Raw genomic sequence first — 13590 nt, forward strand, 5'->3', positions numbered from 1 at the left:
AGGGAGTAAGTTTTGTAGCAGCCGAAGCTTCTTCTGTTCGAGAAGGGAAGAGAGAGAGAGAGAGAGGCTGCGGACGCGGTTTTGCAGACTGCAATGAGGAAGGAATGAGACCTTTTGCGCTCCCCAACGTGGATTTGGCGCACCCTTCCTCGCACACGTACACACACAAAGCACCCCTCCCCGCCCCACATCCCATTCGAACCTCTAATGTCGAGTCCATCGGCGGTGTCAGAATCACCGGACGGATTCGAGATTCTAGGAAGGCTCCCCCCCCGCAAGAAAGGGTCAGAATCTGAGTGCCAAGACTGTTCCAGCAGAGATTGCAGGTTGTGCAGTGACAGTGAACATCAAAGGACATTAAATTTGGCTTCTATCGTCCCATCAACAGTGACATCTGAAGATTAATCGTGAACCTTAATTGACTTTACTCTCCAAAAGGCTCTTATTGTTCTCATTATTTAGGTTGCAGTTCGATCTCTCAGAAACCGTTCCTTCTCTGTGGTCGAAAGGCTCAGCTCAGCTGCTTCTCCAACATGTTGGTCTCTATGGCCGCAGCTGTTTGGGTTACCTTTGTCGAGCTTTTGCTATCACAGGTGTGAGCTAAAGAAAGAAACCTCCATTCTTCTAATTAGATCTGCGCAGCGCGAGGTCATGGCGATGAAGAACATGATGTCGCAGGACTGTTCTTAATTGCTCGGTATGCATCTGCTGCAGTGACTTCCTGTTTGATAAGGTTGATTATATTTGCATCAACTAAGACTGTGGTTTGGTTATTTGATTTCGAAAGGAAAAGTGGTCTCTTTCCGTTGACAGAGAATGGGAAAGCGTACATTTGATAGGTTCTAATGTTTAATGCTATGTTTTATTAACATTAGTTGCTTTGAGTCAACGACATGGATTATTTTTATTTTGTGATCGAGATTTCTACATGACATTTTGGTTGTCTGAATCATGGCAGTGGTTCGGAGCCAACTCAGAGCTATTTTCACGCTCAACATAGGTTGATATATATGATTCGAGTTGAGACCCTATAAGACTATGTTAGGGCGTGCTCGATAATGTCTTTTACGATGCTTAAGTTAGTATGGATTTGAAGAGTTGATCAAATACATAGTTCAAAAGATGTAATTGATCGTAGAGAGATCCCTTTGAACATATCAAGGGGATCTTTTATAATACGGTATGCGATTATTAAATTAAGGTTATAGTTAATACATGGAATGATTATTCATACTGTTCAACCATTAATAGGATCGTAAACAATAACGGCTCGTCGAGAACACTTTTTCTATATTGTCAACCTTATGGAGTCGAATCGATCCTCTTGTTGGTGCCCTATAGGTTTGGATCTTATATAACAAGTCGGTCGAAGCGAAGATGATGTATGAATGAAACATATTATATTCTGTGATTGAGATTTCTACGTGATATATTTTGGTTATTTGAATCGTGGCATCAGGAGTCTAGATGATTCATATTGAAACCCTATAAAACTCTATCAGGGAATGCTCGATAATGTCTTCGTGAAAGTTAGTATGAATTTGAAGAGTTGGATCAAATGTATAGTTCAAAAATGTAATTGATCATAGAGAGGTTCCTTGTGAATATATCTAGGGAATCTTTTATAGTACGACATACGATTGTTGGATTGAGGTCGTATTTAATACAGGGAACAATTATTCGCATTATTCAACCAACTATAGGATCATAAGTAGTAATGACATATTGAGAAAACTTTTCCCATATGATCGGTCGTATGGAGTCGAATCGATCCCTTTGTTGGTGCCTTGTAGGTTTAGACCTTATACGACATATTGATAGAATGAGTAAGATTATCGACCAAGTGAAGATGATATATTGAGGAAATATGATATATATATATATATATATATATATATATATATATATATATATATATATATATATATATATATATTATCGGACCACGATAATATTTTCATTAAAATCAAGAATATTAATTTTTTTATTTATAATTTATAACAAAATATTTTAGGATCTTTCGGTACCTCAAAAATCATTATAACAAATTATCTCGTCTTATCTAATCGTAAAATACACATCAGACTTAACAAGACATATACGTGTCTATATAATAAGATGGTTTATGATCGATGATGTTAAACAAAATATCTTTTAACCCTCCAATTACGAGAAAGTTAAGGTGAAAAAAGAAGAACAAAATTGTGATAGATATGTCACCAATGTCAGCGTCATGCCTTTGGTTTCATACTCACCTAATTCCACCAAACATTATCTTTTTGGATGTGGAGATCCTCTCTCCGACATGGTTAAGTAAAAAGCTGAAGCGATTCACACCTCAAAGGAGAAGGCGACTTCGCAATTATGCATGTGAACGACGACTCCTCCTCCAACACAATGACTCCAAGCACAGGTCAAATCCGAGCTAGAAAGAGAAACATTAGCATTGTATTCACAGCTTCAGATTAGCTCAATCTTGTTATTATTAGTTTGGTCAACTCAGATCTCGATGCAACTTAATTCATCTATCCATTTGCTTCCATTCAACAAAAGAATTTGGATGAGCAAAAAATTCAAAATGTTTCATGGCATGAAATTTACTCTCAGATTAATTTTCTTTGTTCCTGTTTTATTTCGTGCCCCATAAACAACAAAATGTTCATTGATTTACTGCTCCAATTTGAAGGAGACTTTGTATAAATATTTTAAACACTTCTTACGATTAATTGATAGTTATATTTAATATAAACTTTCTAACTCACATGATGTCAAAATCGTGAGCACTTGGTTAACATGTCATTACCTCCTACTTCACGAGTCATGTGACGTCGATAACATTACACATATTGGAGTTGACTCAACAAGTTGTTACTATGTAATTATCGGGTTTTATGATCAGATGATACATATAATCATTCATAACATTTAACCATGATCTCAATATAAGAGTCACATACCGGACTATAACAAAATTCACTAAGGTACACTTGGAATCATTAAACCTATTGCGATATAATGACACGTATATACGTAGATTCAGCTGAGCTATACGTAGATTCAGCTGAGCAATAAATTAACTTAAGTATCGAAAAGATTTTATCGGATATATGATCTCTCGATATCACTGTCTGGTGAGACCAACAAGAAAAAAAAAAAAGATCTCGATTGACTTAAAATCCATAAAATATCCAAAATCGAAGGTAACATATGTCTTCCGTGTGAACCCTACCGAGCCAAAGTAAGAATGGGATTCCAAAAGTCTTGAGTCAAAGGGGCAACCTTTTCATTGGTGTGTGATCACGGACATTGGAAATGAGGCAGCTCTACTTTTGGGACCAAGAATTGGCATGGAAAAGGAACGACCTCTCGAGATTTCCACCAGTCTTAGCAGTCTTCGAATCGATCTCTCTGTTCATACCAAGCAAACATTAATACACGTCCATATCAGCGTTTTGAAGATCCTATCATCGTTATTTTTGGATCATTTACGTATATATATATGTAGATACGTACAATTCCTAATTCTCAGCTGCAAAATAACATGAAGCAATAGCATCAATACATCACTAGACGGAAATGTTGGTGTGATGATGTTAGTAGCGATTAGACATGGATCAACCTGGAAATACGTGGAATTGGAGGGACCCACATATAAAGAACCCATATACATAACTCAAATCTTTGTAGAATACGAGAATACCTCAAATATCTATAAATCGAGGATAGTTGTTTTGGGTATCAATCTATTTCGATCATTGGGGTATCAATCTTTCAAAGAGAAAGAAAGAAAAGAAAATTAGGAATGAGTGACGAATGAAGAAGGAGAGAAAGAAGACAATGAAGAAGAACGAAGGAAAGAGTTAGAAAAAAAATGAGGAAGGAGGAGAAAAAGATATCTCTATAGGTGACTGTGCATGGTGGCGATGTGCAATGAAGCACATGACTTGTTACTTTTCTTTTTCTACATACGAATTGGATCGGTAGATACCACTCGTTTCATATTTATCTTTATAAGTCTTTTACTCCTCATCTAAAAAAAAATTAGACCATATAAGGTTGAGTCTAAGCTTCGTTAGCATGATAAAATAATTTATTTTACTTATAGAAGTAAGACTATACACATTGAATTTTTCTAAACATATATTTATTAGTATGAGTTTTGTGATCAAAATAATCATCAATTCTATAAAGAGGTGTTAGAAAAGCTAAAGAAATTATGCATCTTAACAAATGAGCTTTAAGTTGTTAGAAAAGAATCCAAAATAGCTTCAACATTTCCCATCACGATATAAATATTTTTAATTAGACAATGGAAAAAGAGGGACAGAAGAAAGACTTGATTTAATTGAATGTCCAATAACTGAAAAAAAAATAAAGTTTAGAAAGAATTCAATATGACTATAAGCTTTAAATACATTTAAATTGATAAATTGAGAAGGTGTGAAGAGAAAAAAAAAATTGGAAAAGAAGAAGAAATTATGTCTGACTTTGATTTGAAAAAAAATATTATGATGAAATAATTTTTTTTTTCTTTTTGTGTATCAAAATGAACTCTTCATCATAATATCAATTTATTATCAAAAATAAATATTAACTAGAGTAGCATAAAGAAAAACCACATAGTCCGTTTCAAACCTCCATTATTACTAACAATGATAACAGATTTATAATGAATATTCTCTAAATAACTAGATGATCATAATAATATTAATAATATAAATCTTGATTCAACAATAACATATCATCATTAGCTTAGATAGATTTCATCAAATAAAAAATTTAGATCTTATATAAGAAAAGCATCTTAGAGAAGACATTGTTATAATTGTATATCGACACCGTTATAGTTGTAGAGCTTATTGCAATTAACGTCTCCCCTTCCTCTTTTTATTTTTATATAATAAATCAGAGATTTGAACATAATGTCTAAATCATCTCCGAGCCCAATTATGAGATGGACCCAACACTTTTTGAAATATGCTTCTCCAATGGATGCATGGAAATGTCAACGTTGAAAGGTATATCACACATCACGTATACTCCAATACCAAATGCTAATCACGCATTCATACTTCACGTCTCACCTAAAAGTCAATACAGTGGTCCACGCAATTAATCGCCAGCACATACCTGCAAAGACAAGCAAAGAATTTGATTTATTTTTAGATAAAATTTTTGATAGATAATTGTAAAAAATCTAAATTCGAATCTTATTTTTATAATTTATCTTTAAATTTAAAAAGAATGATATGTTGTTTTTCAAAATTCCTTCTCACTAAATGTTATTTAGGACAGTAACTCCCAATCACCAAAGAGAACAACAATAATAAAAAATATCATGCATTTCATATATATATATATATATATATATATATATATATATATATATATATGGTGAATTCAATTCCAATGGCAGTAATATTCATCTCCAACAACCCACCACACTCTCACTCACAATCTTCTCATCATTGCTCATCCCTTTGCTTCCACCACCACCACAACCAGCACTGCAATTTCCACATCTGTGACTTGTCTATGTAACCTCAGTGGAGTGAGCTCAAACGCCACCGCCAAGTCAAGCTCCATGGATTTCTCAGACCCTACTGCCTCGTCTCCCCCACCAAAAGAAGGTCCAGAGCCTGAACAAAGAGTTCGACAAAAGGGAGCTGATCCAAAGCCTCATGGCCACTTGTCATGGCAGCAGGAGGAGTGTGGGCAGAGGTTCGGAGAGATACTTAACAGGACCTGCTCCTCTTCCTCCCAAAGGTTCAGGGCTGAAGTCATCAGGGGTAGTAGCTCCACCACCCTCGAGGCAGGGATCAGGAGGGCCTTCTCCATGAGGAAGTCATCCTCGGCTAGAGAAGGCTACTGGAGAATCCATGACACTGGCGATGGGGATCAGTTAATGGAGCAGCAACAGCAGATGAGGTGTTCCAGGAAGAAAGGCAAGTTGCTACGGGCTTGCAAGAGGTTCTTTGGATTATAATGGTGTCATGCTTTCAGAATAATTCATCTGTCTTCTATTGATCCCTGGCACAATGTTGTTAGACAATATTTATCTGTAAGAGAGAGATCGAAAATGAGAAATTTCTATACTTATAAAAACAATAGGTTAAATATTTTATTTTCATAAGTATAAAAATTTTAATATGTCGTACTCATAGTTAAAAGATTTCTAACAAATATGACTCGTCCTCGTAGAGTTTTTTTTTTATTATTTTGCTTCTTGTGATCTCGAGGAGGCTTTGAAAATTTTTAGTTGTTTGTGGAAATTTGTAAACGTACTGTGTGTTTTAACTTCGTCAATCATATTAGCTTTACAAAATGAAAAGAAAAGGTTATTCTTATATTACATGTAAACTTAACAGTGGACTAAACTTGATTGACATCCATGCATGCGTTATTTATTAAATATAATTGATGAGCGCAAATATAATTATTCTATTGATAGACAAAGACATAAATAAGAAATAGAAGAACGATAAGGTTAAACACATGAAGTGAAAATATGAGTTATTTATTAAATTTTTTATACAAATAATTATATATACTTCCAATGTTATGACCTATTATTCCTGAATAATGCTTTCGAAACTAACTAATTTATGGAGCTTCTGAACTTTGAAATATGTTTGAGGTAATTTATCAAAAAAAAAGTCTTTACTAGTTATTGTAGTCCTTTATGTCGTGACCCAATAATCGGCATGGCTTGTTTCGGTCCCGATCGTGCAAAAAGGTGTTCATGTGGTCACTCAGAGGATTGAATGGAGAGAAACGGAGGATCGACATTGGTGTCTCTTGGTCAACTTGAAATGGAGCTAAAGTCATCTCTGACGTCGAGTTCCTGCATAACAGGTCAATGCTGGGAAAGGGGATTCCTGACTTAGACCCCTTCGAAGCCTAAGTCAGTTTAAAGATACAGTCGATTGTGTTACTTTTATATGCATGTGTTATGTCGATTCAAAAGTATCACGTTTGTTTCGAGATGGCTATCGACTGTCGTCATGGGGTGACACTAAAATATCCTTTATTACTATTGGTTTTTTATTGGATGATGCTCCCTCATGATTATTTTTTGTTAAAAATATATTTTTTTTTATTTTGCCAAAAAGATCCCCACCGCTAAATCTTACTAAAACTAAGATAGAATTTATTGTTGATGTACCAATTTTTTTTATGAATAGAGTGTATTTCAATTTATTTTTGAATGTAATGAATCAACTTCCATCGAACGACCTTAAACTTTCACAATTCCAATAGAACGTGATTTAAAGATTTTAGTGATTGTTTTATAACTTTAGGATAATTAGTTACGAATTTGATATATTCTTTAATAGGTTCTATGAAATGAGTGTAATCCAATTCATTTAGTAGTATAATTCAATCCAATTTCGATCAGGTCATCTTGAACTTTCACAATTATATTAAAGCATTATTGTAACAAAGAGTATACTAGGTTTTTTAATTATATGATGAATTTATGATAGATAAATGTCTAATTCCTTTATAGATAGTAACCAAAAATGAGGGAAGGAGATGAAGACGAAGGAGTAGGAGAGCAAAGAGGACACAACGGAGGCAGAGAATGAGCAAGGAGAGGGGGAGGTGGAGGAAGTGAGTGATTAAGGGTAAGGAGGGAGAGAAGGTGAAGGAAGGAGATGAGGTGGAGAAGAAGTAGGAGTAGCAAAGCACGGAGGTGGAGTAGAAGAGCGAGTACGAAATGATAAAATATCGCGTAGAAGGGGAAACCTAAGAGAAGAAACCTATATATATATATATATATATATATATATATATATATATATATATATATATATATATATATATATATATATATATATATATATCATTTTAACAAGATCTTAGGTTAAACTCCAGAATTAAAGAAAGATTGATTAATATCTTAAGCATGAAGAAGGACATATTCAAAAAGAAAAATGGGAAAATCATAAGAAAGTAAACCTAATCTTGTACCAAAATCGTCGGAACAAAGAAAGATCAATCGATATTGATAGGGCACATTTTGGCTCTAGATGAATCATCGACAACACCATACATCGTCAGCCACTAACGCAATGCTACATGCCGTCAAAACCACGGGGTGCATGTCACGTCAAGTTCGGTACCAATACACGGTGCGACTTGACCACCCCGAGAGTTCGGGGTAGTGTCGTCTACTCCTGGGGCAGAGTCGTCTGATGCCACTCAAGCACCCCCAAAGACGTCATCTCGTGAAAGAAGTCGTCCCACCCCTAGGAAAGTCAGTGGCCACGCCGATCTGAGGCCAAAACCAACCTTCACACACAGGTATAAAAGCCCCTGGCTGACGCTCGGCTAAGGGGGAGAAAAAAATGGAATATGGAATACTCGATTAACTTGCTCATCGAAGGGGCCAAAATCGGAAAGCTCCCAACGAAGGCCATTTTGTAGGAAGTCGGACACCCCCGAGCGACGAGCATCTCAATCCGGGGATTGTCACCCAGTACACAAGGACGCACTGCCATTCATCCCGGAGTCGGAGAGACGCATCCCACCACAAACGATGCTCGAAACGGCAAATTGTGAAACTTGGATCAACATCCTCAGATAAGGGTCCAGCCGCCTCCGCCAGCCCGACACTTGTCTGAGTTGCTCCCAAACGGCCACTCCCGACCGATGGACACCTCGACCTAAGAGACACCTTCCGTCGCGCAAAGGAGAGCAACAAGCCAGTCCAGATCCCAACCAACGTCGGCCAATATTCCTTCCCGAGGGCATGGCCACCTTATCGTCCTACTCACCTAGCAATAAGCTCCGCAGACCTAACCATATTGACTCATCAGCCTTGGTACTTTTGTTCGCTATCAGATATCATAACCACATGGGAGAGGTGGGCACATTTAAGAGGAAAAGGGAAAAATCATAAGAAAGCAAAGCTACATACACAATTGTGGCTAAATCTCATGTCAAATCCTCGAACCAAAGAAAGATCTTGAGAACAAAAGGCATGGAAAAGACACTAACATCAAACTGAATTGAGTAACTTCTTGAGTATGTCACTCAACATAGCACCGTTGAATTATTTATAGAGGAGCTATGCCATCAACATAATAAGTGGTCACACGCCAAGGTAGGTCACAGTCGTCAATATGCAAATCACATGACATTTTGGAATCTCCCTTTCAAGTGATCATTAGCTATCGATATACAAATCACGTTTTACGATTTCCTTATATAATTCTTTAACAATTAGATTGTATGATGTTTGCACTAAAATATTTATAAGGATGTAGAAATATACATCTTTGATATGGTATATTTTGGTATTACCCATGTGGACCCATACAAGCAGATATGACGATGCAGACGTAGAACCTCAAATACGATATGGTACGCAGCACACACGTGGTGGGCAGCCGCTTGCCGCCTCCTCCGTACGAATAATATCATCACGGTATAATTGTCCCGGAAAGCTCAGGGCGACGCCATGCGGCACCGATCCGTGCAGGTCGGTCAATGCTCATACAGAAGCTAAAGTCGGCCATAGTTAATTGACCTCATACGATCAACTCATCCTCGCAGGTATAAAAGCTAACCCTCCTTAATCCGAAGGGGGAGACTTCAAACACTCAACTCTATCTCATTTCACCTAAAGTTAACTTAAACTTCGGAGGAATCGAGTCAGAAAATCCCCCTCCCGACCTCGACCTGTGTATAGGAATCCAGCAACGGAGAAGTAGGCTGCTCACCAAGAGAGAAGACCACACTCGAGGGACGAGGCTCAAACCCGACTTGACCCGATGCTCGCCCTCACCACATGAGAATTCACATGGGCAACCTTATATATCCGGGATTGAACTGAGTTGTGCTGATACCTCGATCACGACACAAATGTTCACTAACAATATCAAACATAAGTAGTCTATAAGTTGAAATGAATGATATGATAATTTATATATTCAACACTGTCTCGTTCAAAGAAAACAAATTATTTTATAACTTAAATATTAATCACTTAGATAATATATATATATATATATATATATATATATATATATATATATATATATATATATATATAAATAAAGTAAACCGAGTAAAGTCCATGGAACCATTGATGAGAGAAGATGGTTCCTGGAATGACCGGCAGCCATCGGAGGCACAACGACGTCCGATCAACGATTCGACCTTCAAACACACGTAAAAGAAATAGACCGTAAAGCCTTTACTTGTGTTACGTTTGACGTTCTTTCTCCGTTTACTGTTCGCTCCCTCGAAGCGACAACGCGTCACGTGTCCGCGTCATCCGCGCTCGAATTAGTCTTTCTCCGAGCAGAGTTCCGATTTCCACCCACGATCAAACCCACCACCCTTTTCTTCGGGTCCTACGGGCTCCAACCAATGAAACAATCCGCGCGAGTCGTGGGTACGTAGGAAGCGCGTCTTGACTCTTGGTGGGCGCCGACCGTTTGGCTTCGTCAGTATGTTAGAAGGACTCGGGTCCGACAAGCCGGCGGAGAGACTTTGGGGCGATCGGGAGCGACGAAGTCAAGAGACGAGGTCGGAATCCCTTATAAGTTCCTGCCGCGGTCTCCGATTGGATCCTCGCACGTTGGGCTCGATCGATCTGAGAGCTCCGGGGGAGATTGCGTGGATTATTCTGGAGGTAAGCCTTCCTTTCTCCCTGTTTCTTGATTCAACCTCTTTCCGTGGGGTTTGTGGCTTTCCGGGGAGGTTCTTTGGTTTTCGCCTGGAAATCGACGGAAAATTTTGATTTTGTTGGAGATTGGGGTCGGTTTGGAGTAGGTTTTGGTGTTGAGTTAGGGTTCTGGCTGATGTTTGCTAGCGCTTCTGCTTCGGCACCTTGTTGTTACCTCTGATTCATTCTATTTGCCGCATTCTTCTTGTAAGATCTTGTCGTAGTGTCCGATTTTTTGTTGCTTGTTTGGAGACTTGGTTTCTTGGATCAAGACTTCATCTTCCAACTGACCCCAAAAGAGCTCCCTTTTCTGACAGGCAACTCTGCAACTTCGATCGTTGCTGGACTAGTCGTTCATTATATTTGATCTGGTGAGAAGGGGCAAACATGTGGAACGAGATGAAATTGAAATCCAAGGCAGATCATGAGGAGGTGGACTACTTCTCCTGGTCACCACAGAAAGACCGGTCGATCGGACGACTGGTGAGGTTCGTCTCGTTTCTGGTCGTATTCACGGGGGGCATTGTCTTGGGCTTGTCGGTGAGCGCACACTACTCTCGCTACTTCAACTCCCAGACCGAGCTATTCTTCCCGAGGACGATGTACGAAGCGAATTGTGACAAGGAGGGTTCGAGCTTCAAGAGCTTCGCGCAGCCGACCAATTTGATTCACAGTATGACGGATGATGAGCTCAATTGGAGGGCGTCAATGGTACCGAAGATGGATGAGTATCCATTTCAGAGGGTGCCAAAGGTGGCCTTTTTGTTCATGACAAGAGGCCCTTTGCCTTTTGTGCCGCTGTGGGACAGGTTCTTCAAAGGCCACAAAGGGCTGTATTCCATTTACGTGCATACGCTTCCAGATTACAAGCTCAATGTCTCAGGGACTTCTGCTTTCTATGGCCGGCAGATCCCGAGCGAGGTGAGAGATGCTTAAACTCTGCTCATTCTCACAATTCTTCCTTATCGGTCATTGTGTTAGGAATAGGGAATACTTGATAAGATAGCAGCTTTGATCTTTGTTATTACAGCGGTTTCTAGGTCATGAGATCATCACATTGAAATTGTTGGTCTTTGTCTGGCACACATATTAAATCCAATTCCAATGGTGTTAAAGTTTTAATGTGTTATGGTGCAAATTATTTTTTCTTATGCTATATACGGTTGGTTTGCCTGACAAAAATATTAGTGCTTTTGGTGCTGCGGAGTAATTTAATTATAGAGCCAACCGCATGGCTGCCAATTGTGATAGCTTGCTCTTTGCAAGAAGATTAATGCCATCATCTTGATGTTCTTCAAGAGAAGCACTTTGGGAATTGAGTATCAATACACCATGTTAAAAAGGTAGATATGGGCAAGATGGATAAACTAATTACCACTGTAGGCAGATTGATTTGCTTATATTTACTCAAACAGATCCTCTTGTATGTGTCAAATGATTAAGGAAGGGGAAAAAAAAATGGAAGGAATGAGCTTAGGGTACATACAAAATAATAGCATAACAGCAACTTGAGAATTGTGTAAACCAATCATGAAGTTGTGGTCAACTTGAAACATCTTTTCGGCAAGGCATTTCTTTTACTCATCTGCATCTAATATCCTTGTGCTTTGTCATCTATTTGCAGGAGGTATCATGGGGGTCAATAACATTGGTAGATGCTGAGAAGCGTCTCTTGGCCAATGCTTTGTTGGATTTCTCGAATGAGCGCTTTGTTCTGCTCTCTGAAAGCTGCATTCCAGTGTATAATTTCCCAACGGTCTACGAGTACCTCATAAATTCTGCCCACAGCTTCGTCGAGTCGTACGATGAGAACACCCGACAAGGTCGCGGTCGCTATAGCTGGCGCATGGCCCCCAAGATCATGCTGTATCAGTGGAGGAAAGGCTCTGAGTGGTTCGAGCTCAACCGTGAATTGGCGACAAATATAGTTGCAGAACACAAGTATTATCCGCTCTTCCGAAAATATTGCAAGCCCTCTTGCTACCCTGACGAGCACTACATACCGACATATTTGAACATGTTCCATGGGGCTTTGAATGCGAATCGGAGTCTGACTTGGGTCGATTGGTCCAGGGGAGGATCACACCCAGCTAGATACGGTGCTCCAAATATCACAGTGGAATTCATCCAGTCCATCAGAAACAATGGGACCTTCTGTTTGTACAACTCAGTGCCAACTTCCATATGCTTCCTCTTTGCAAGGAAGTTTGCTCCTAGTGCTTTGGCTCCCTTACTCAACCTTACCTCCACGGTAATGGGATTCTGAGATCATACCGGTCGTATTCCCCTCGATCTTCAGAGATAATCACCGGTACCATGAGGCGACTTCTCCTCTAGTTAGTGAGATGGCTTATGGAGTATCCTTAGCGGCGGATGGTTCACGATCCAGGATGAGCTTAATTCCAACTCCTTCAATTGTTGACAGGACATCATGAGAAGCTAGCTAGCTAGGGGCCTCCAGTGTCATATTCAACCTCACCGAGGTTCCGTATAATGCATTTTTCAATTGATTTGTTTAGACATTGAATTCTGTGAATACCAACTCATCATTCACTTTATCATTGTAAATAAAAGAAAGCTAGCGGGATTCAAACTCCACAATTTTGGTGTAACTATTAGATTAGGAGTGGTTGATCAGACTGTATGCCAAGCTAGAAGAACATTCATTTTGATTAGGAGTGGTTGATTGCTGTCAGAGTATCCATTTCAATGCATATCTTTACAGAACCGGATGAGATTAGGTTAACATTCAGATGCTGTTTATACTAACTGCTTAATGATAGGATGTTCAATACTAATTGTGTAGCAATGTCAAACTTGGCTACATTAATGTAGTTGTAGAACCAATCTACAAGCTTCAGCCAGGATACATACAGGTAGGCACAAACATGCTTCCTGTTGATTCTTTGGAT

The 13590-nt window shown here is 38.7% G+C and overlaps 1 protein-coding gene across 1 annotated transcript; it reads left to right on the forward strand.

Annotated features, from left to right (window-relative positions):
- The first annotated feature begins 10486 nt into the window (after positions 1-10486).
- LOC103992641 (glycosyltransferase BC10) lies at positions 10487-13405 on the forward strand. Its single transcript, XM_009412431.3, has 3 exons — positions 10487-10645; positions 10996-11599; positions 12303-13405. Exons 2-3 carry the CDS (start codon positions 11066-11068, stop codon positions 12942-12944), a joined length of 1176 nt encoding a protein of 391 aa, XP_009410706.1. The 5' UTR covers positions 10487-10645; positions 10996-11065; the 3' UTR covers positions 12945-13405.
- Positions 13406-13590: the final 185 nt, after the last annotated feature.

The sequence above is a fragment of the Musa acuminata genome, chromosome BXJ1-7 (assembly GCF_036884655.1).
Source record: "Musa acuminata AAA Group cultivar baxijiao chromosome BXJ1-7, Cavendish_Baxijiao_AAA, whole genome shotgun sequence".
NCBI lineage: Eukaryota > Viridiplantae > Streptophyta > Magnoliopsida > Zingiberales > Musaceae > Musa > Musa acuminata.

Excerpts from the sequence above, each read along its gene's own strand:
- LOC103992641 (XM_009412431.3), top strand. The coding sequence starts at position 11,066 with ATGTGGAACGAGATGAAATTGAAATCCAAGGCAGATCATGAGGAGGTG. Across the intron at positions 11,600-12,302 it reads GCCGGCAGATCCCGAGCGAG|GAGGTATCATGGGGGTCAAT; the intron begins GTGAGAGATGCT and ends ATCTATTTGCAG.